At 47.2% G+C, this 21,722-nt stretch overlaps 1 protein-coding gene across 4 annotated transcripts in view; it reads right to left on the bottom strand.

The window, feature by feature from the left end:
* CHD2 (chromodomain helicase DNA binding protein 2) overlaps positions 1 to 21,722 on the bottom strand; it is a 1,289,637-nt gene that overhangs the window by 857,947 nt on the left and 409,968 nt on the right. For all 4 annotated transcript variants that reach the window (XM_069625070.1, XM_069625072.1, XM_069625071.1 and 1 more), the window contains 2 exons: positions 13,295 to 13,419; positions 7,428 to 7,644 (listed from right to left, as the gene is read on the bottom strand). In XM_069625070.1, coding sequence (XP_069481171.1) covers positions 7,428 to 7,644; positions 13,295 to 13,419 — 342 coding nt within the window. The remainder of the gene's footprint in view (positions 1 to 7,427; positions 7,645 to 13,294; positions 13,420 to 21,722) is intronic.

Here is a 21,722-nt window from a genome sequence, read left to right on the forward strand (position 1 = left end):
GTTTCTGGGTCTACTGGGGAAGATGGGGCACAACGCGGGTGTGGGGGTTGAAATGGGGGCATCGGATGATGCTTCCTCTTATTTGTTAATGGCTGAATGGGGGCCTTGGGGACCGGGTCCAGTGGCATTCTTTTCTGGATTTGTGACCACGGTGTGAAGGGTCGGCAGAGCTGGTGGGATCGGGAAACTAGGCCCTGCGCCGTTGGCCCCATCTTTGTCCTCTTCCACATCCTCCTGGACAGTGTTCAAGGACTCCTGGTCCTCGAAGTCTGTGGACGAGACCTCCCATGGCTTGAGCCACGGCCTGGGAGGGCTGTTTCGTGGCTTCCTGCCCCTCCTTTTTCCCCACTGTGGGGCCTGAACTGGTGTCTGAGCCGGTTGGCCCCCTCCTGGCTGCCAGCAGACTTTGGCAAAGTCACAGCATCGGTCTCGCACCTAGATGGCAGGGATACTTTCTGTGCTGCAGGGCCTACCTTCACAGGGTCAGCTCCCTTAGTTGTCGAGAGAGCAGCTGCCACCAACTCGATCATCGACGAAGTCTTGGGCTGCACCGATTGTGCCTGCTTGGGCAGTTCGGCCTTCTCCTCCATCAGCGGCCTCCCTGACTTCTCCCGCAGTTTAGCCGGGGTAGAGGATTTCCTTTTTGAGGAGGAGCTCGATTGCCGGCTGGCATTGGAGGCGGGGGGGAGGGTGATGTTGATCGTGCCCTATCCACCTTGGGTCCCGCTTCCGCTGCACCCCCGGTGGACTTTGACTTGCGGTTTCTGGCCTGGTCTTGGGCCCCCCACGGATGAGGCACACTCAAAGGACTTAGAAGACTGCTCCTCGGACCAGCCAGTCCTGGTTGAGGCATGACCTTGCTCGCGACACAGGGCAGAGGCCTTGGCATTAAGCCACCCCGCCAGTCTACTGTGCCTGTCCAGCCACATCTTCGTGGAGAATCCGAGGCATATCTCGCACTCTACCTCCTTATGGTCCGGGTGCAGGCAGTAGAGGTAGGTAGGTGCTCGTCTTCCACAAACACATTCCGTAGCCCGAACACTTGGCGCAGGGCTTGAAGATGGACCTTCGCTCCTCCCCCTTCGTCAAGGTCGGTGGGGAGTGAAGTAGGCCCGATGGGCTTCGGGAAACTTCGATGATCTTTGACCCTGGTGGGGCGCTGAAATTCACCGACAACGGGTGTTGCACAGGCTCTTTTGGAGCAAAAATATAACCCTTTCCCTCGAAAACATGAAAAAACTTAGAAGTAGCTCACAGAGCAAACTCGAGGAGTCCCCACACTTGGATGTGCAGCAAAAATCTGAAGATGGCTGCCAGAGTAGGGGTTACAGAGAGGACTGCAATTGGAGGGTGTAAAGTAGAAATACAGTTTGTAAGTGAAAGTGAAACTGTTTTTCTTTTACCGAGGATTCCCAGCCTGACGGGAAATATTCATGAGCATGTGAATCCATGCCAGACGCCATGCTGGAGAAACAACACTATGGCCAAAGAGCAAGCAAAAAACCTCGTGGCACGGCCATTTTAGGGTGTTAGCCACCTCCAGTACCCATTTGCGGTAAATGCAAAAGTACATGAGTAAAATAAACATGGGAAAAATATTTCAGCTACCACCAACTTGTTTTAGGCACATCTGAAAAGTAACCAAAAAGCCATTATACATAAGAAAGAGGGATAGAAAGTATCTTACCTACACTTCGCTGCAAGGTGTGTGCAATTGTAACAATATATGGACTAGCTAGTTTCCCCCCATAAGAGGGCGCAAAGCTGGAGTTAGGGGAAGTTTTCCTAAAGTCCTACTGGCAGTAAGACTTTAGTAAGCTATCCCAGTGGTGGTTGTAGATCCCCAACTCTTAGTATCAGTCTGTACTAGCTCCGGACCTTGATAGTGTGGCAGAGCAGTCAGGCTTATTTTAGGAGGAAGATGTGCGCTGTAGGTAAATCCTATGAATCTTAGACAGGTACAGCAAACAAACACTTACACGCATATTTATATAAAGATATATATTTATTATACTTACACCAGAATCACTTTAAATACTTCAGACGGTAACAGTAGAACACTTAGGAACACTAGATAATACACTTCAACAGCCACTTTCAGTTTTGTGTTTGTTTGGGGTTACAATTGTAGCAACGTAAGAAAGGGAAAAGACAAGTCATCCGTAATTGCATACTTGTGCGGTTTTCAACCAGTCATACAGTAATTAATTTACTCTCCAAACACATATAGAAAAGTCACTTTAAGGGAGGAAAATAACTAGTTAGTGCAACATGAGCTGAGTTCAAGGTTCTAGAGACGGTTTCTTCGCATGGCAAGTCTTTAAATCCAAAAATGCAACCTTAGCTAAAGACAGTTCAGAGAGGGCTTGAAGCCTTAGCAAACAGCGAATAATGAACTCCTTTGGATTTCTTCCAGTGTCTAAAGTCATTGAAGTAGAAAGTTAACAACTAACAAATCGGTCCGATAAACAGACTTGTAAAGGGGACACAAGCAGCAACTTGGGTCAGAGGTAAGAGGGGGTTGCCCTGGACACCTCTAGGTTCACTCCAAAGCTCTGGAGTGACTTCTCGGAATCAGGTAAGCAATACTCTTTTCCCCACAGTACCTTGAGTTTGAGGAAAGTGTTCGTGTTGGCACCTCTATGATCTGGAAGCTCTGGACCCGACCTCCGGGTTCCTTGTTCTGGTGACGAAAGGCAGGACAATGGATGGTGTCTTCCAACAGCAGTCTCAAGGGGGGGACCTGTGGCACAACTTTCAGCAACTTCTTGGTTGACTCTGTGGTTTTGCGCCTTTTCAGCAGCACCACCAAAGGCCACAGATCCCCCGGACAATCTTCTTTGCTTCCTGCAGTCCAGTGTCTGGTGAGGGAGGTCTGGGCGAGTTGGATCGGATCTCTGGAGTGTCCTTACGGGCTTAGCAAAGGTTTGGACGGATTAGGCCTTTTTACGACGATGCACTCAAAATAGGCAGCAGCAGGTCTCCTGGTATTGGGGTTTCCGCAGCTCTGGGAACTCTTAGGACCTCGAGAGATGGCTTGTTTCAAAGTTCATCTTGGGACTGGTTGTCCCCACCAGCCTAAAGGAAGGAGTCGTCCTCTTCGGAGCTCCTCTGTCGTTTAGAAAACGGTTTCAGGACAGCATTGGCATCTTCTTCGGTAACTTCTGATTCCAGTGGCTGACTTGCTTTACACTCCAGACGCCTCACCTTTTTATTCAGTTCCAGCACTCACTCCTATGGGTGTCCAGTCAAAGTTTCAAATACATAGTTTCGAAATGCAATACTTTCGAAACAAAAGGATTGAGAAAAAAAAATCGAATGTTTTTAATATTTTTTTTTTGGGTTTCGTTTAGGAAAAACTAGTGGTTGTTACCAAAAAAACAGGGGGTTGGGCCCCCACTAAAAAAAAAAAATAAATAAAAAAAAACGCATTCGAAATTTCTTTTCTTCGATCCTTTTGTTTCGAAAGTATTGTATTTCGAAACTATGCATTCGAAACTTTGACTATAAACCCTCCTATGCAATTGCTCTCAGCAGTTTACAGAAAGGGGCGTTTGGCTGTCCAATCAGGATAGCCAGACCCCCTGTGGGAGCTCGTCCTATTCAGGCACCCTGGCAGACAAGCGACAGGGGGGTGGAAGACTCCTCTTGCACTTCCTGCTTGCCCAGACACTCTGGAGCCTAGGCGGGGAAACCTACTGGTTTTTGCCTAAGGCAAAACACAGACCTCCCTGTCCCAGGATGGTAGAAGGGCTAACAAAGAACAACCACGCTAGTAATGGCGGAAAAAGAAGGGAGGCCCCAAGTTGGTACTTGGGTGCCCCTATTGTGCACTGCCGGGGCTATGGACATAGCCTGCTGTCTAAATAATACACAATAGTTGGTAGAACATGTCCACTGCCACCAGGCATAACTAGGCGATTGCCTATGTGACTAAAAAGTCACAGGAGCAGAGAGAAGGGGGATACTAAGTATACCTATGGCACTCCACAGAAGGTGGTGTGTGCCAATCTTTAAACTACAGAGTTTTGTGAGAGACACTAAGTATCTCTCTATAAGAACTGCAGTTAATTTAAGGATATAGGAAAAAAAATCTTAAATGAGGACCCAGCAACACTGCCCATTGTTAGGCAGAATTGTATGCAGTACCCTTTGGGTGCACTACAACAACCCTGACCTCCTGGCAATAGGAACCCAACCTTTGGTACAAGTCTGTACTACACAGGTTGGTAGCGTGTTGAGCAGCCAGGCTCAACTCAAGAGGGGTCAATGTGAGCTGTAGTGGAGTTACACAGAGAATCACAGTGACAAGTATTCAAATGAACTCTTACACACAAGGTTTCTTGATTAAACAATTATTAATGTATTTAACAGTCAGAGTAAGCCTTCTTCAGAAGGGGACAATAGAATAGTAACACACAAATACACTCCAAAATCCACACTCCTAATATTTCTAAACCAGTAAGTACCCTTTTGGGATGGCACACAGAAACTTTCTACACCCTCAAGTGACTTTCGCAACTAGGACACTGAACATCAATATACCACTGTTTGCATTTAGAATTTGACTTCAGAGTTTGGCAAGGAAAAAGGTTATTAGAACAGAACAAGAGATCACACAAATATTCTGAAGCAGGTAAGTACTTTTGGTAACCCCCAATGCAAAGTTAGTTAACCCCTTCCTGGAAGGAGGTCAAAACAGAAGAGACATTCAGGGAGCCAGGCTAGGCCAAAGTCAATTGGGCAAACGTCTATGTGAGCTGTAGCACTTCTTGCAGGTAGGTAAAAGTCTTGCACAATGATTTAGAAGTCTTTGTAGAAAAGAATGATTCAAAGCATGGCCACAAGCTGTTTAGACTTGTGAGATAAAGAAGCTATCAGCAACTTTACACAGTAACCACAACAGGTCCCACCAACAGAGAACAAGTGAAATTGCACAACAAGAGGTAATTTCAGTGCAGCAGATGGCTTCTGTTCCTGTGCAGCTCTGCAGATCCTGGTGTTCCTGGGCCTCAGTCGTGGGGACAAGAGGGAGGACGTCTGGCGACTCCTGCACTGAAATGGGATGGTCACCGACTGCAACCGGCAATCTTCAAACAAGTGGCAATTCAGTGTTTCAGCTCCTCGTGTCTACCCCATATATCAACACTGCGGTTCATGGCTGTCGAAATGGGCTTTCTTCGCATCTGGGGTCTAGCACTCTGTTGAGGTGGCTCAGGCTAGGACAGTCCTGCTTCCTGGGAGTCCGGAGGATCTTCCTGGAGCTCCTGGCCAGCTTAAAAGCAATGCACACTATCTGGTGTTCCTCTCCCTGGCTATTTGGTTCCAGCAGCAACTGCAGTGGAATTTTAACCAGCAACAAGAGGATGTCCAGGTGGTTTCCCACCACTGAAAAGGAGAAATAGTCCTTGCAGGAGCTTCTCTGTCGATACCAATTTGGAGTTTCAGCACAGCAGCAGGGCTTCACCGGGCATACCAGCGGTCCAGGAGATGCAGTAGGTGTCTTCTTCAAGTTCTTCTTCAGATTCCTTCATCGAGTGGTCGACTCTGCCTTCCAAGCCAAAAAGCCTTGCCTTTTATGCAGGTTTCTCCCATTAATTCCAGCCTAGCTGTCAGTCACCCAGAAAGGTGGCTGTCCTTACCGGACAGCCAGCCAGCCAATCACCTAAGGGTGCATTCCTGTCTCCTTTGAGACTAAGCACAGGGAGTTTCGGGAACCTCCCTCGCTTCCTGCCCCCGCCAGACACCCTAGAGCCAGAATCCCGCCAAAGACAAAATGAACAAAAGGACCAGAGTAAATCTCAAGAAGGACCTTTCCATAAAGAAATGGTGAAAAAAGACGACCAGGGCCATTTTGACAAACATGGCACCATTGGGTGCTTTACTACAGCTGCAAACGCAGCCCACGGTAAATGCACATCGCAGCAGTTAAAGGTAAACCACTGCCACCAGCCATTCATCGAGGAAAGGGTAACAAACATTTTACATGTGAAGCTAGACAAACAGGATATTAAATAACCCCTCCAGCACCCTATTGTAAGATAGTGTGTGCTGGGTCTAGAAAGTTACAAGTGTAAGTAAAGTCAATTTCACTTTACTGCTCTTGGAAACCGTAGTTTACCCAAGAGAATGTATTTAAACCTTGGGGAAATCTGGAAGACTTCCCTGTGTCACTGCACTGAAGGTGCTGTGTGACACAATGTAAAAGATGATGCCTATGGAGTTTGTCAGACTCCACAACCAAAAGAAACAGTGTATAAAATAACATTAAAATACATGCGGGAGTGGGGAAAAGGGTCTGACTCTCGCCTGGCACAAAATGTAAGTCCTAGAGTCCAGCAAAAGAGCTGGGGATCTCTAAGGTAGAGAGGAATTAGCACATTTCTGAGACTTCTCCCTAACACCCATAAAGAGATGTGTGCTGCAATTGTAAAAACAGAGATGCTTTTAAGAGCTATGGAGCAAACAGACTCCATAGTACAGGTAGAATACAAAGAATAGAGTTCCAAAAGACAGAGCCCATAAGAATGAATGAGTGGAAAAAGGCTCCAGTCATTCAGGATTAAAAAAAAAAAGGTCCAGAAGTCAGAGGGGGGTAAAGCCTAATAGTGATAAATCTCCCTAAGAGCCGACAAGGGAAATTTAGCAGAGGGCTCTACCCAACACCAAAAATTCAGGTCAGGGTTAAAAATAGGCAAAGGAATGGGGCCCCATAGAAATCTATGGAGGGAAAGGGACAACAAGAACATCTTTCCTGACAATCATATACACAGGGCCAAGGGAAGTTAAAGATAATATGCAAAAGGTGGGATGCTTGAAGTATGTTGGTAGTGGCAGGTGATCCTCATTGACAAAAAAAAAGAAAAGATTACATGGCCACATCTGCATTTCAATTACACCACCATGAATGAGGCAGTGTAAATTACAGTATTCTGCACATTCTTCAGGATGCAGAAGCAAACCCTGTGTGTATCGTCCTAATGTAAAAGGAATACCCATGTTCATCCCATTTCAGGCACCAGAATTTAGCAGGTAATTCCTGTTAAATTTCACCCAGTCTATACCTTCAAACCAATATGCACGTGTGTCCCCCACCGCCTCAATGCGATTGCCCTATTCCTGATAATCTTTCCACACCAAATCTCTGCACAGTATTAAGAAACCTATGTTAAGCAATGCTCTAATGTATTCACGTTTTAGCCACTGCAATAGATATTGATCTCCTCTCATAGAATTTATGAGCATTTTCATGCAGTTGCCTGTCTGTACACCTTACAATTCAGCTGCCTTTTTTTGAAAGTTGATCATTATTTCTTTTTCTACAACAAACACAAAGCACACAACAGATATGTACACATGCTTAGAAATATATGTGATTGCCAAATTTTACACATTATGTTTTAATATGCATCATTTGTTTTACGCACCGAGTTCCTGCTCAATAGGTCCCCGATATAAACCACAACATTCAAGTCTGGTGCCCAGATCTCAAACTCTCGCTGCCAAGAAGTAATAGTGGACAATGGCACGACTAAGAGAAAAGGCCCATACAACTGATTGTGGTGGAACTGGTAGGAGAGGAAAGATATGGTCTGTATGGTTTTTCCCAACCCCATCTCATCAGCAAGGATCACACTGTTGCTCCTGCAGGCAGGGGGGGAAAAAGAAGCACATGTTACAAGGAGTGATCATACAATCACAGAGCAGAAAGAATAGCTGAACACACCATAGGCATAAAGGCATTAAACATTTACATTGAAGTTGCCCTGAACAGTGAAATTAACAAATTTATATGAGATTCAACTGTTTAAACTCCTTCATGCCCCAGGTATACATTCCTTGAACCTGGGCAACCAACAACCAATGGAGAGTTTTGCTGACTCGTGTTTTCTGCAATAACATTGCATTGTTAGGCAAGATTGTATGCAGTACCCTTTGGGTGCACTACAATAACCTTGACCTCCTGGCAATAGGGACCTAAACCTTTGGTATAAGTCTGAACTACACAGGTTGGTAATGTGGTCAAAGAAGCCAGGTGTTAGGCAACGTTTGCATGTAGTACCCTCTGGGACCACTACACACAACTATGACTACAGGTGTAAGCAAAACCAACCTTTGGTATAAGTCTGTACCACACAGTTTTTGGTAGCGAGCGGAGCAGCCAGGCTTATCTCAAGATGGAATGTGAGTTTGTTAAAGGTATTTGTACCGGGCACCGTCACCAATGGAATTGGTCCCCAGGCGCTCTTGCGGATCTGTAAATAATAAGGTGGGGTGGGTTAGTAAGGTGAAGAGGGAGTAGGATAGTGAGAGGAGTGGTGTTCTGTTGGCAGCTTCAACTCGGTATTCACCAGATGCTGAGCTTTGGTGCGGGTATTGGATCGGTGACAGGCCGTGTGTGCTGTTGATCCAGGTTATGTGTTGTTGCAGTGTTGTAAAGTGTGTGCGGCTTGTTGTGCGAGAGATGGTTGTGTGAGTTTTTTTGAGTGAGATAAGTATGCAGAGTTTGAGCTTATATTGGTTAGTGGGTTACCTGACCTTTGGCATGCTAGCATTTGCAGTTCTGTCTCAATGTGGCACCAGTTGATCCCCACAACTCTATCTGGATGGGGCGCGGGTGTCATGACCCATAGAACTTGCCCCTTCTGGACTTCCTGGTCCTTATCCCGACAGGGCTTGTATTCTTTGTTACTCCGAACATGGCCGCGCCAAGCGACTTGCCTCGCACCAGCCTTCACGTCGCTCACGGCACGTTTTATAAAATGACCACGCCCCAGCGGCCCCGCGCGTCTCAACGCTATCATTAGGTAGTGACTTGATGTGTGTGTGCTGTTCAGCAAATCCACTATTCCTTGTTCCTGGTTCCTTCTTCCTTCCTTTCACCCCTTCCCTCTAATTTGCTCCCGGAATCCTGATTCCTAGCGACCGTTACCTTTTTCTTGGACATCCTGGAACAGCAGCATTCCCGGAACTCTGAACGCGCTCTGCAGCCGGACGAGACTCGAGCGAGCCTATACAAGACCCGATCCGTCCACAAGAGGAATCCTCCCGCGGAACAGAGCAAGAAGCGATCCCAGGTGAGACGGGGGGAGATTTACGACAGCGGCCAATGTTTAGAATTCTATCTGGGTGTGGGCAAGCCAACATTCACAGTCCCATCCAGATGCGGCAAGGCTAGCGTCTAGGAATCTGTCCAGGTGTGGGCATGATATCATTTGCAACCCTATCTGGATGCTACGCAGGCTGGTGTTCACAATTCCAAATGTGGCACACGCCAACATTCAAGTTTCATCTAGGCGCGGGCTTGCTATCCTTCAATCAATCCCATCTACATGCGATGCAGGCCAATGTCCACAATTCTAGGTGTGGCCTGTGCTAGTCTTCAGGTTTCGCATAGGTGCGGGCATGCTAACGTTCGAAGTCCTATCTAGATGCGACGCAGGCTAATATTTCACAAATCTATCGAGGTGTGGGTATGTTGGCATTCAGCTTTCACCTAGGTACGGGCATGCCAACATTCATGGTCCGATGCAGGCTGATATTCTCAATTCTGTCTAAATGTGGACATGCTACTATTCACAATTCTATCTAAGGGCGGGCATGCTAGCATTCAAAGTCCCCTCTAGATGCGACGCAGGCCAATGTCTGCAATTCCATCCAAGTGTGGCCATGCTAATATTCTCAATTCTATCTAAATGCGTCTTCCGGTCTGGATATGGTGCGTCCGGTACGTGCGAGTGGGTGAGTCACTTGAGGGCTTTCGTCTGGGTCTAAGTATATGTTCAGTCTCTGGAGCCTTCCTTTTGTGGCTATTTTCCATATCATCTTATGCTCTGTCGAGTGGTTAGTTCTTTGGTTTGAGTGTTGGTCCAGATTGAGAGTGGCCGGGATTGGAGTTATTTTCATCGTTGTAATGAGGTTACACAGAGGTCTACAGTTACAAGTATTCAAATAGACACTTACAACCAAGGTTTCTTGGTAAAACACTTATTAATTTATTTCCCAGCCAGTTAGAAAACATGCACTAAAAGGAGGCAATCAATATCACACAACAATATACTACAGTACTTCACACTATCAGGTTCTGAGGCATTTAAACGACTTTGAAGGAGCAAAACGAAATTCAGAGCATTTGAAGTATGAGCAAAAAGGCATAAGTTAATAAAACGAATAGTAGAGTTACTCTTAAACAGTGCAAATAGTTTGCGTTCAGAGAAGTTGATTCAATGCAATAAGTAGGCCAAAGTCAATGGGCTAGAGTCTTGTATAGGTAAAAACGGTTCTGGTATTTAAAAGGAAAAGTCTTTGCCACGGTTCTCAGAAGTAGTTCATAGAAGAAAGTTTCATATGTCGGGTCACAAGCGGACTAGGCCTGCAATTTGCCAAAGTTTCACGCACTTTCGCCGTAAGAGGTAAATTCTCTCGGTCGGGTTTTCACAGTACCTTAGATTGAAGAAAAGGATGCAGCTCAAGACTTCTGTTCCTAGCAGTTCCTGCATATCTCGCTGTTCCTGAGCCTCAGTCGTGGGGACAAGAGAGGATGTCTGGGGACACCTGCACTGCACGGGGACTGGTAACAAAGCTGGCAAACTGGCAATTATTTGATTCCGGTAGCTGTCTTCAAGCACACAAACTGGTGTCATTCTCCCTGGCTATTTTGTTTCCTGCAGCACTGTGAGGAAACTACAACCAACTCCGAGAAAGGAGTCCAGGTGGCTTACGAGTTGATTGGTCCTACCAACTCAAAGGAAGTCGTCGTCCTTGAAGGGCTTCTCGGTCGAGATGAACTTGGCGATTCGGACCTGCAGCACGGTTTCACCGGGCAAACCAATGTTCCAGGAGTTGCAGTAGCCGTCCCTCTTCCAGCTCGTCTTCGGTTCTTTCATTCCAGTGGTCGACTCTGCCTTCCAAGCCCAGAGACTTGCCTTTTAAACAGCTTTCTCCCATTCATTCCAGCCTAGCTGCCACTCACCCAGCAGGGTGGCTGTCCTTGCCGGACAGTCAGCCCGCCAATCGCGCCAAGTGCATTTGGGTCTCCTAGGAGACTAAGCACAGGGAGTTTCAGGCACCTCCCTCAATTCCTGTCCACCCCAGACACTCAGGCGCCAGAGGCGGTCTTCAGTACTGAAGCCTGCCAAAGGCATAGCAACAAAGGGACCAAACCTAGTTTTGGCGCGCAGAGACAAACTCTAGAAGGACCTTTCCAAAATGAAATGGCGAAAAAAGAAGACCGGTACTCGTTTAAACAAAGGAGGCTCAGGCACCATCTTGAAAAACATGGCTCCTGTGATTTAACGCTACCGGTGTTCGCGGTCGGGAAAAATCATGGTAGTTCATTGTAAAACCACTGCCACCAGCCATTTTGAGAGGGTAGCATTTGACTGCTACATTAGTTTCTAGACATAGGGGATAATAGGTAACCCCTCTAGCACTCTTTTGTAAGATAGGGGGTGCTGGGTCTAGGAATTTAAAAAGACTAGTAAAGTCAATTTAACTTTACTTTCTCTGGGAAACAGTAGTTTATCCCAGAGAAGGTATTTAAACCTTGGGATACCCTAAAAAGGCTTCCCTTGGTCACTGCACTGAGGGTGCTGTGTGACACACATGAAACGATGATGCCTATGGAGCTGTCAAACTCCATAATCAAAGAACACAAGATTAAAACACACATCAAAATACATGAGAGAGTGGAAAAAAAGGCTCACACTCTCTCCAGTCAAGTCCTTAAAAATACAGCAAAGTTGCTGGGGGCCTCTGAGGTGAAGGGAATTAGCACATTAATGAGAATTCTCCCTAACACCAGGCTTACCTCAAGAGGGGTCAATGTGAGCAGTAAGAGTGTGACACAGAGTTTGACAGTAGCAATTGTACAAATAAACACTAACACTCAAAGTTAAAGTTTCTTGATAAAAGGATTATTAATTTATATCACAGTCAGTTGTAAAGCATTCTTCAGAAGAGAGCAATATAAGTAACAATTAATATACACTTCAAAACACATTCTTAGTTTCTCTAAATTAGATGATACCCATTGGGGATGGCACACGGACACTTGCTACACCCTCAGGTGCCTTTTATAGCTAGGGCACAGTGGACATACTTCTGAGAACCGTGGCAAAGACTTTTCCATTTACTTACCAGAAGTGCTTTATCCTATCCAAGAATGTTGCCCATTTACTTTGGCTTAGCCTATTGAATTGAATGACTCTTCTAGTGAACTCTAAAGGTATCTGCACTGCTTAAGAATATTTGTGGTCTCTTCTGTACTAATAACCTTTGCCTTTTACCACCTTTTAAAGAGCATTCTGAATGCCAACAGCAGGGAATTAATGTACCCAGTACCCTTGTTACTGAAGTCCCCTGTGGGTGTAGGTTGTGTCTGTGGGCCATCCCACAAAAGCTTTGTCTAAGTGTACAGTATTGAAGCATATTTGTGTGTTACTATTCTCTTGCTCCCTTCTGAAGAAGGCTTTATAACTGACTGATAAATACATTAATAATGGTTTATGCAAGAAACCTTGAGTGTAAGAGGTTATTTGAATACCGCTAACTGTGAATCTTTGTGTAACTCCACTACAGCTCACATTTCCCATCTTGAGATAAGCATGGCTGCTCAACACGCTACCAAAACGGTGTAGTACAAGCTTATCCCAAAGGTTGGGTTGCCTATACCTGTAGTCATAGTTGTTTGTAGTGTTCCCAGAGGGTACTGCATTCAAACTTTGCCTGGCACCTATTTTTGTTATCGATCATTTGCCATTATATATAATTCACTTAGTCATACGAGGGCTCATTATTTCACTGGCATCCTCGATTGACAGTAATAAATAATGATTTAAGTGCCCTGAACTTATTTGCTCCTGAAAAACCTCGAACATCGGAAAGCTTGTTGAAAGACACTTATTTTTAGACTGGCATTTGCACCGTTACTGTTCCTGTAACAATGGAGGCAGCCCCATCATATTGTGCGATCGTGTATTTACAGTCACGTGGCTCCAAAATGTTCAGGAAATGTTATAACTATGCCTCTTATGGAACAGCACATTTTAATGCAACAAACATTTACATGCATGATGCAAAAATTGTTATTTGCGACATGCAACTGAAATTAGAAAAGAACCACCCCATCATAGAATTATCTAAATTATTTATATCTGTACGCGGTCTGTAGTTATTAGAACTGTTTTTGGTGTCACAGTTTGTGGAATGCAATGCTCTAGTATCCATTTCATAAGTATTAATACCTGCAAAGGAATAGAAAGGAAACCACTGAAAGTAGGACTTGTATACATACTTGCACCATGAGTGGGCCAGCCAGTTGAGGCCATCCAGCTGGTAATCTCGAAGATTCAGGTTCTCCCCTCCTATGTAAGGTGGTTGTTTCTTTAAAGCAACAAATCTAGGGCGCTGCCTCAGAACCTAGCCATAACAAAAAGAGGATCAAATGTGTCAAATAAAAGAAATGTGATAACAGATTCAAAACAGATTCCTTTCAACGTAACATCTAGAATCGGCTGTTCCCCAAAACAATGGGTTCATTCTCAAAAGGCAACCATCTGAAAATGTCATTCTCTCATAGGAGAAATTGTGTTAACAGGATCTATTTGAAAATGAATCAAACTGTTTATTTCCAAATATCAATGTAGTTAAGTTGCTATGACTGACTGAAATGTTAATTAACAATTGCAATATCATTTCATACAAATTGAGTGCGTTCTTCAATTTCGACTTAGTTCAGTTCATACTATATGCTGCTTCTAATCAGCCAAGGTCACTGAGCTTGCCATGTCTAGAGATCCCAAGCTACACCTCACTGACAATGCCCAATGAGGCTGAAACTTATCTTGGGTTTATGGTCTCATGAAGAAGGGATGTGACCAAAAAGTCTGGGCTGCTGAGGTTAAGATGGTTTTCCAGAATCTGGCTTGGTGGACAGATTTTAGAAGGCCACCCTAGTTATTGTGAATGTGGTAACGAACATTGAGGGGTTCACCAAAACCCAATCAAGGGGGGTCATTATGAGGTTGGCGGTAGCCCTGCCGGGAAATACCAGCACGGCTGCCACCGGAGTCATGAATTTTCTGGCGCCTGGGAATGGGCAATTACCGGGGCATTACAGCCCCGGCAGACCCAGTAATTGCCCATTCCCAGGCGCCTGAAAATATAACTCCCCATTCCCATTTCAGTCCCATTGGACTCAATGGGAATGGGGTGGACGGATGCACCAGCAACATTCATTAATCGTGACGGCGCATTCGTCGAGGTTTGCGTGCGGGTACCGTTCCACCAGCCAGGTCAGACCTGGTGGGCTGAAAGGCTCCCGCTTGCAGAACTCATAGTTTGCTGGTCCAGCAACAACAGTACCAGCAAGCTTACCGGTACTGTTGTTTCCGGACCAGCAAACTTGTAATGTGGCCCAAGGTAAGAGTGGAGTCAGTGGTCCACAGCGAGTCCACACAGTGAAGCACACAATTAAACGTAGACAGGGAAGTACAAAAATACAATATTTATTCTAGGCCTTAAAAATACACTAGGAAATAAAATAAGCAAGCAATAATATTACACAACATTCAATTATAACCATTTAGCAAGTCACCTTTAGGTTCTTAGGAATGCATTCAATAGCTTATTCAACAAAAAGAAGTGATGCAGAAAGAATGGAACCAAGTCACAAGAAATACCCCAATTCAATAAATCCAATCCCTATGATGAGTGGGACCTTGTGCCCAAAAGTTACAAAGCTTCTTCTTAGAAAAAGGGTCTGATGCAGGAAGCGTTCTTGTTTGTTTGTTTATTTGGTAATGCGCACCAAACCTGTAGGTAACTGGGCGCAACAGATACAAGTATACTTAAGGCTTGGTTACAACATAGAGAAGGTACAGTAATAAGGTACAGGAATGCAATGGGTAGGGAGTAGCATACAAAACAAGTGCAGTGGTCAATTCAACCGAGTGGTACATCAAGAAAAAGAATAGTCGAGTAGTTGGGTGCACATAGGGGTACATCAAAACAGGCAGGAATTAATTGTCCTTTTGCCACGTTGTGTCTGAATCTGTGGTATGGCTGTTCAGTTCTGAAGGCTAGGGGGAGTGCATTCCAGGAAAGAGCTGCTTTAACTGGGAAGCTGGATCGGCAAGATTTGGAGAGTTTGAATCTAGGGATTTCAAGACAATGGGTGTTGGATGCTCTGGTAGGGCAGTTCGAGGTTCTTCTAATCATTCTATCAGAAAGATATGGGGGTGCAGCGTTGTTCAGGCATTTAAAGGTGAAGGATACAATTTTGAGGTGGATCCTATCTGATTTTTAGCAAGTGCTGGTCTCTTCTGATGTTGGATATATGCTCTCTACTGGATATGTTTAGGACTCCTCTAAGGGCATTGTTTTGAAGTGTTTGCATTTTATTTAAAATATATTTGTTAGCTCCTGCATATAGGGCGTTGCAGTAGTCTAGCTTGGACATTATTAGTGCATTGGTGAGTGTGATGCAACTAATTTTGGAAAGGAACGGTCTGCAGGCCCTAATAAGTTTGCAGGTGTAGGCAGTTGAGGAAGCCATGGTGTTGACTTGTTTTTTCAGTGAAAGTGTAGAGTGTCTAGGTAAAAGCCTAACGTTTTTACCTCGGTTACTGCTTTAATTAAGTTACCGTCAATATTGAATGCGGCGTAGCTGGGGGTAAGTTTTTTCAGGTTAGTGTCAGAGCCCAATATCAGGATCTCAGTTTAATCGTCATTCAGGCAGAGGCCATGTGATGCCATACATGCCTGAATGAGGAGGTATATCCTATTTACCAGAGCTGTATCCAACAAAATTGCCCAAAAGGGGTATGAGGATCTAGGTATTGTCTGCATAATTAGTGTAGGTAACACCCAGTCTATCCAATTTGTTGAATAATGGCTTGGTAAAGCTGTTATACATTGTCAGTGAGACACATGATCCTTGTGGACCGCCACAGGTTATGTGGATTGCGTCTGCGGATGCCGAGGGGGAGAACACTCGCATCGTACGGTTGACAAGGAAGGTTTGTACCCAGGCTATAGCATCACTCGAGAAATGGGCGGCTGACGCCAGGGTAAAATGTTGGTGAAATGTTCCACAAGATATTCAACAAATTTACTGTTAACATTATATCCTTAGTTTTGGTTAAGATTTTCATTTCAATGATGAATCTTCCTAACCGCTGTCGACCCCAGAACGTTTTGCTGGACTGGTGGATTATTTTTCCTTATACCTCAGTGAATGGGAACCCTTTTTCACACTCGCAGATCCTTTTACTCTTGTTATGGGTGTAATTTTTAATTGCATTCCTTTTTGAGTATGTACCTTTTATTTATTTATTCGGATTTGTATAGCTACAAGGTATAGATACATAGTTTATTGATACAGCGTTGCCATTTGGGCCCCCTTTTACTTTCTCTGGCTAACCTTGTAAGAACTACAGTTCCAATGGATAGAAAGGATAGTTCTATCCCTTCTACATGTTAGATGAAAACCAGCACACCCCACCATATGTGGAGTGCTGGGGAGATACAATGTATCCCCCTTCTCACTAACAATTCTGTTACAGGGGCAGGTTTAACCCAATTGGCTGGTGGCACTGAACCTTTCCCTAATTCGGTGGACCATTACACAGGATGTTTTCACAGAAAAATGTACCAAAATGGTCCCTGTGTTCTTTTTTAGACACTTTAGTGTTCAAAGTCCTTTCTGGTTCCTTCTCTTGACATCCAGGGTGGGAAATTCCTTTGTACAATTTCCATCTTCGGCGGGAGACCTCGGTCAAGCGTAAAATAATATTGACGTGTCTTGTATTACTGGTGATAATAGGTTTAAGGTTTAAAAATAATGTAAAAACGTTAGCAATAAAACTCAACAAATGATTAAACCCTAGAAGAACAAGCGACTGGTGCCACTCAAACAAAGGATGGGATTATTTATTGAATAGAATACAATCAAACCCAGGTATTGAGAAAAAAAATAGGATAACATAAGATCCTTAAAAATATTAATAAAAATAACAGGATAGTACGAAGTGATAAAAACTACAGGTGCAGAGATAACATGTTGTATACATTTTAAAATGGTTTGATCAAATCGTTTTTGGGAAACTGCCAGCGATTGAGGATGCTGGCCTGATGTATTGTGATTGTCATTATGGGGGACACTCGCCTTTTGCACTTATGTAGGACTCTATCAATATACACACCTAAGAAGTACTACGCTGAGTGAGGGGCACTAAAACACTCATGGCGTGGCCTCAAGAATGTTTGCTATCAAAACAAGTATTGCGACACATGACAACATACTTGCATGCTACATACACGGGGAAGAAGCTAAAGAAAAGGTTAGCTGTTTTAGAATTATGGAAGCTGTATCAGAGAGAAAGAAGATCTGCCCGAGAAGGGGAGGATGCTTAATCAGCATAAATAGGAGGACGTAACACCCTCGGCTCATCTTTCTCCTCCTAAAAATGACAGCAGAAGACAAACAGGAAATATATCCGCTGAAGGAATTCAAAGCAGCAGCAGGGTATGTTAATCCAACATAAGCACCTCCTGCATATAACAGTAAAGACAGTATGGAAGAAAGTAAGGCAAAAGAACGTAAATACATGTCACACATGACTAATATAGGGAGCGCGATGAGAGAAAGGACAGAGACAGAAATAGAAGAGGAAGCTAGAAGACAAAAAAGAGAGAAAGACAAAGCAAGTGGCATGACAATAGTACAGAACAAATGGATGGGAGGACAGATGCCATTGAAATTGGATGGAAAGGACATAAGCGAGTGTCAGGTAAGAATTGGTGCACACTGGGTGAGACTACACAACACTTATCTGCTTGGTATTAAGTAACCCACCTTTTGGTATGGAACAAGTTACTTACCTGTAACTGTTGTTCTCCAGCATGGGCCTGGCATGGATTCACATGCTCATGAATATTCCCCGTCGTCAGGCTGGGAATCCTCGGTAAAGAAAAAACCAGTATCAGTTTCGTTTCTGATCTGTCTTTCGTAGTAATAACCAATCACTGGTCTCTGCGTCATACTGACCACAGCCAATGACTGCCCTCTACCTAAGCACCGCCTCTGGCAGCCATCTTCAGATTTGGAAGCACGTGAAGTGGCAGTATGACCAAGTGAAGAGCCGCAGAGGGGTAGGCGGGAGGGTTCGCATGTGAATCCATGCCAGACCCATGCTGGAGAACAACAGTTACAGGTAAGTAACTTGTTCCTTCTCCAGCATGGGGTCTGGCATGGATTCACATGCTCATGAATAAAGAATACATAGCAGTACACACATGCACAACCACGGGAGGTGGCAAAGGCTCAACATTAAGCATCACATCAACTCAACATTAAGCATCTTACCTCCTCACCAGGCTCACCTCAGGCGAACAGGTTGCGCAGCACTGCTTGGCCGACCCTGGACTCCTCCCTGGAATCCCGGTCGACGCAGTAGAATTTCGTGAAGGTGTGCGTCGACCTCCACGTAGCAGCCCTGCATATGTCCAGCAGGGGCACACCAGATAGGAACGCCGTGGTAGCTGCGATCGCTCTGGTGGAATGGGCTCTCGGACGGCCAGGCAGCGGTCGGTTTGCCAACCGGTGACAGCACATGATACAGCCGGAGAGCCATCTGGAGATGGAAGCCTTCGAGAGAGCCTTCCCCTGATTGACAGGTCCAAAGTTCACAAAGAGTTGTGACGTCTTCCGAAAACCCTTCGTGCGGTCCACGTAGAACTTCAGCGCTCTAGCTACATCCAGCGAGTGCAAAGTCCTCTCAGCCGGCGACGAAGGCGACGGGAAGAACACAGGTAACACCAAGGGTTCGTTGAGATGGAAGTCCGACGGTACCTTGGGCATGAAGGAGGGGTGCGTCCTGAGCACTACCCTCGTGTCGTGGAAAGTCAAGTACGGGGCCTTGCAGGAAAGGGCCTGGATCTCTCCCACTCGTCGTGCGGAGGTGATGGCCACAAGAAAAGCTGTTTTCCAAGATAGAAACTTCAACGGGGCCGAGTGCAGAGGCTCGAACGGAGGTCCCATGAGCTTGGTCAGCACCACGTTGAGCTCCCACGCCGGGGCCGGAGCCTTCACCGGCGGGAACGATCTGAACAGTCCCTTCATGAACTCTTTCACCAGACGATGAGACCACAAGGACGTCCGGCCCGTGGTTCTGGTGTATCGGGAGATCGCAGCAAGATGAATCTTGATGGACGCATGTGCCAGACCAGCTTTGGCCAGCGCCAGCAGGTACGGCAGTACTTGGGGAGCCGTAATCCGTAGAGGGTTAATCTTCTGTGCGTGGCACCAGACAGAGAACCTCTTCCATTTGTGTCCGTAGCATTTAAGAGTCGAGGACGCCCTGGCCTTTGCAAGAACCTCTCTGCAATCGGCCGGTATGTCGTATCCTCCAAACTCTAGTGCTGCAGGAGCCAGGCCTGCAAGTTCAGCGACTTCGGGTCGTGGTGGAGGATGGCGCCTCCTTCCCTGGAGAGTAGATCCGCGTCCGCCGGCAGCTTGATCGGCGGGGACGCTGACAAGTCCAGAAGGTCCGGGAACCATATCTGCCTCGGCCACGCAGGTGCGACGAGGATCATCCTGCACCGTGACCTCTTGAGCTGGTTGACGAGCCGGATTAGCAGAGGCAAGGGAGGGAACGCGTAGAGGAACAGGCCCTCCCAGGGGAACGAGAAAGCATCGCCCATGCTCCTCGTCTGGGGAAACCTGCTGGCGAACCTCCGGCACTTGGTGTTCGTCGCCGTCGCGAACAGGTCGATCTGGGGTGTGCCCCACCGTCGGAAGAGGCGATCCACCAGATCCTGCCGTAGTTCCCACTCGTGGCACGAGCGCAGCTCCCTGCTGAGTGAGTCGGCGATGGTGTTTTTTATCCCTGCCAGATGAAACGGCACCAGAAAAATCCCTTGGGCGACGGCCCAATGCCACAGGTCCTGCGCCTCCTTGGACAGCGCTGGGGACCTGGTTCCGCCCTGTTTCCTGATGTAAAACATGGTGGTGGTGTTGTCGGTGAAGATCCTCACCACCTTGCCCTTGAGGGACGGAAGGAAGGACCTGAGGGCCCAAAACACTGCACGGAGCTCCAGGACGTTGATATGTAGGGACTTCTCCGTCGGGAGCCAGAGTCCCCTTGCGTGCAGATTTTCGGTGTGCGCTCCCCACCCTTCCAGGGAGGCATCCGTGGTCACAGTCTCCTGGTGGGCTGGGGTCTGGAAGTCCATGCCCGCCGTCAGATGCGCGCGGGTGCCCCACCACCGTATCGCTCGTCGGAAACTCTCGTCGAGCTTGATCCTTTCCTCGAAGCTGCCCGTCGTCTGGATCCAGCGCGCATCCAGGAATTCTTGCAACGGGCGCATCCGGAGCCTGCACATGGGAATGAGGTAGATGCAGGAAGACATCATCCCGAGGAGGGACTTGATGGACCTCACTTTGGCCGCGTCGGCCACCAACATCCGTTGCACCTTGCCCAAGATGGTCCTGGTCCTCTTCTCCGACGGGGAGGCCAGAAGGGACACTGTGTCGGGCCTCGCTCCCAGAAACAGTGCGACTTGCGCGGGCACCAGGTGGGATTTGGCGTAGTTCACGGAGAATCCCAGGTCCGTGAGGAGTTGGACGGTCCTTGCCGTGTGGACCACGGCGAGCTCCCTCGTCTTGGCGCGGATGAGCCAGTCGTCCAGGTAGGGGTAGACGTGGATCCCCACGCGGCGCAGCTGCGCCGCCACCGGTGCAAGGCACTTGGTGAATACCCTGGGTGCCGACCGTAGTCCGAAGGGAAGGGCTTTGAACTGGTAATGACGCCCTTGGACCACGAATCTGGGGAATTTGTGGTGCCCCTTTAGGATGGGAATGTGGAAGTAGGCATCCTCCAAATCCAACGACGATAGGAAGTCTCCTTCCTCCAGCTGACCCAGGACGTGCTGGAGGGTGACCATCCGGAACTTCTGCGCCTTGATGAACTTGTTCAGACGTCGCAGGTCCAGGATGGGGCGCCATCCTCCCGTCTTCTTCTTCACGAGGAAGTATCTCGAGTAGACTCCGGAGCCCCGAAGCCTCTTTGGGACGAGTTCGATGGCGCCCTTTCTGAGCATCGCCTTTACCTCCAGGAGAAGTTGAGGGACGTGAAGTTCTTTCCTGGCCACGGGGGGGACGCGCTGGCACCTTCTTTGAAACTCGAGCGCGTGGCCCCGGGCCAGGGCGTCCAGCACCCAACGGTCGGTGGAGATGGACTCCCACACGCTGACGAAGCCCGCCAGCCGGCCTCCCACCGGGGTGCTTCGGTGGGGGCCCGACCCCACGGCCGGTTCAATCCTGCTTGGACGCGGCCTTGCCGCCTTGACCTCCTTGGCGACGACGGCGGGGTCCGCTAGACTTGCCTCGTCCTCTGTAGGCCTCTTGCGACGACGAGCGGGCCGCTTGACGGTAGGAAGCGAAACCGCCGCCGGAACCTTTGGAGGCGCCCTTGCCTCCGCCGCTCCGAAAGGGCGTCCGTCGTTGCAGGACTCCAAGGGCCCGGGCCGTCTCAGTATCCGCCTTGATGGCCTGAAGGGAATCGTCCACTGTCTTCCCAAACAGGTTGTTCCCGTCGAAGGGCATGTCCAGGACTCTGGTCTGGACGTCCTGCCGGAAGTCCGTAGCTTTGAGCCATCCACGACGTCGAAGGCAAACACCGTTGCCCAGCTGGCGGAATCCAGTGTCGGCGATGTCCGTC

Source organism: Ambystoma mexicanum, chromosome 11 (assembly GCF_040938575.1).
Source record: "Ambystoma mexicanum isolate Mex_15411 chromosome 11, UKY_AmexF1_1, whole genome shotgun sequence".
In the NCBI taxonomy this organism is placed as follows: domain Eukaryota; kingdom Metazoa; phylum Chordata; class Amphibia; order Caudata; family Ambystomatidae; genus Ambystoma; species Ambystoma mexicanum.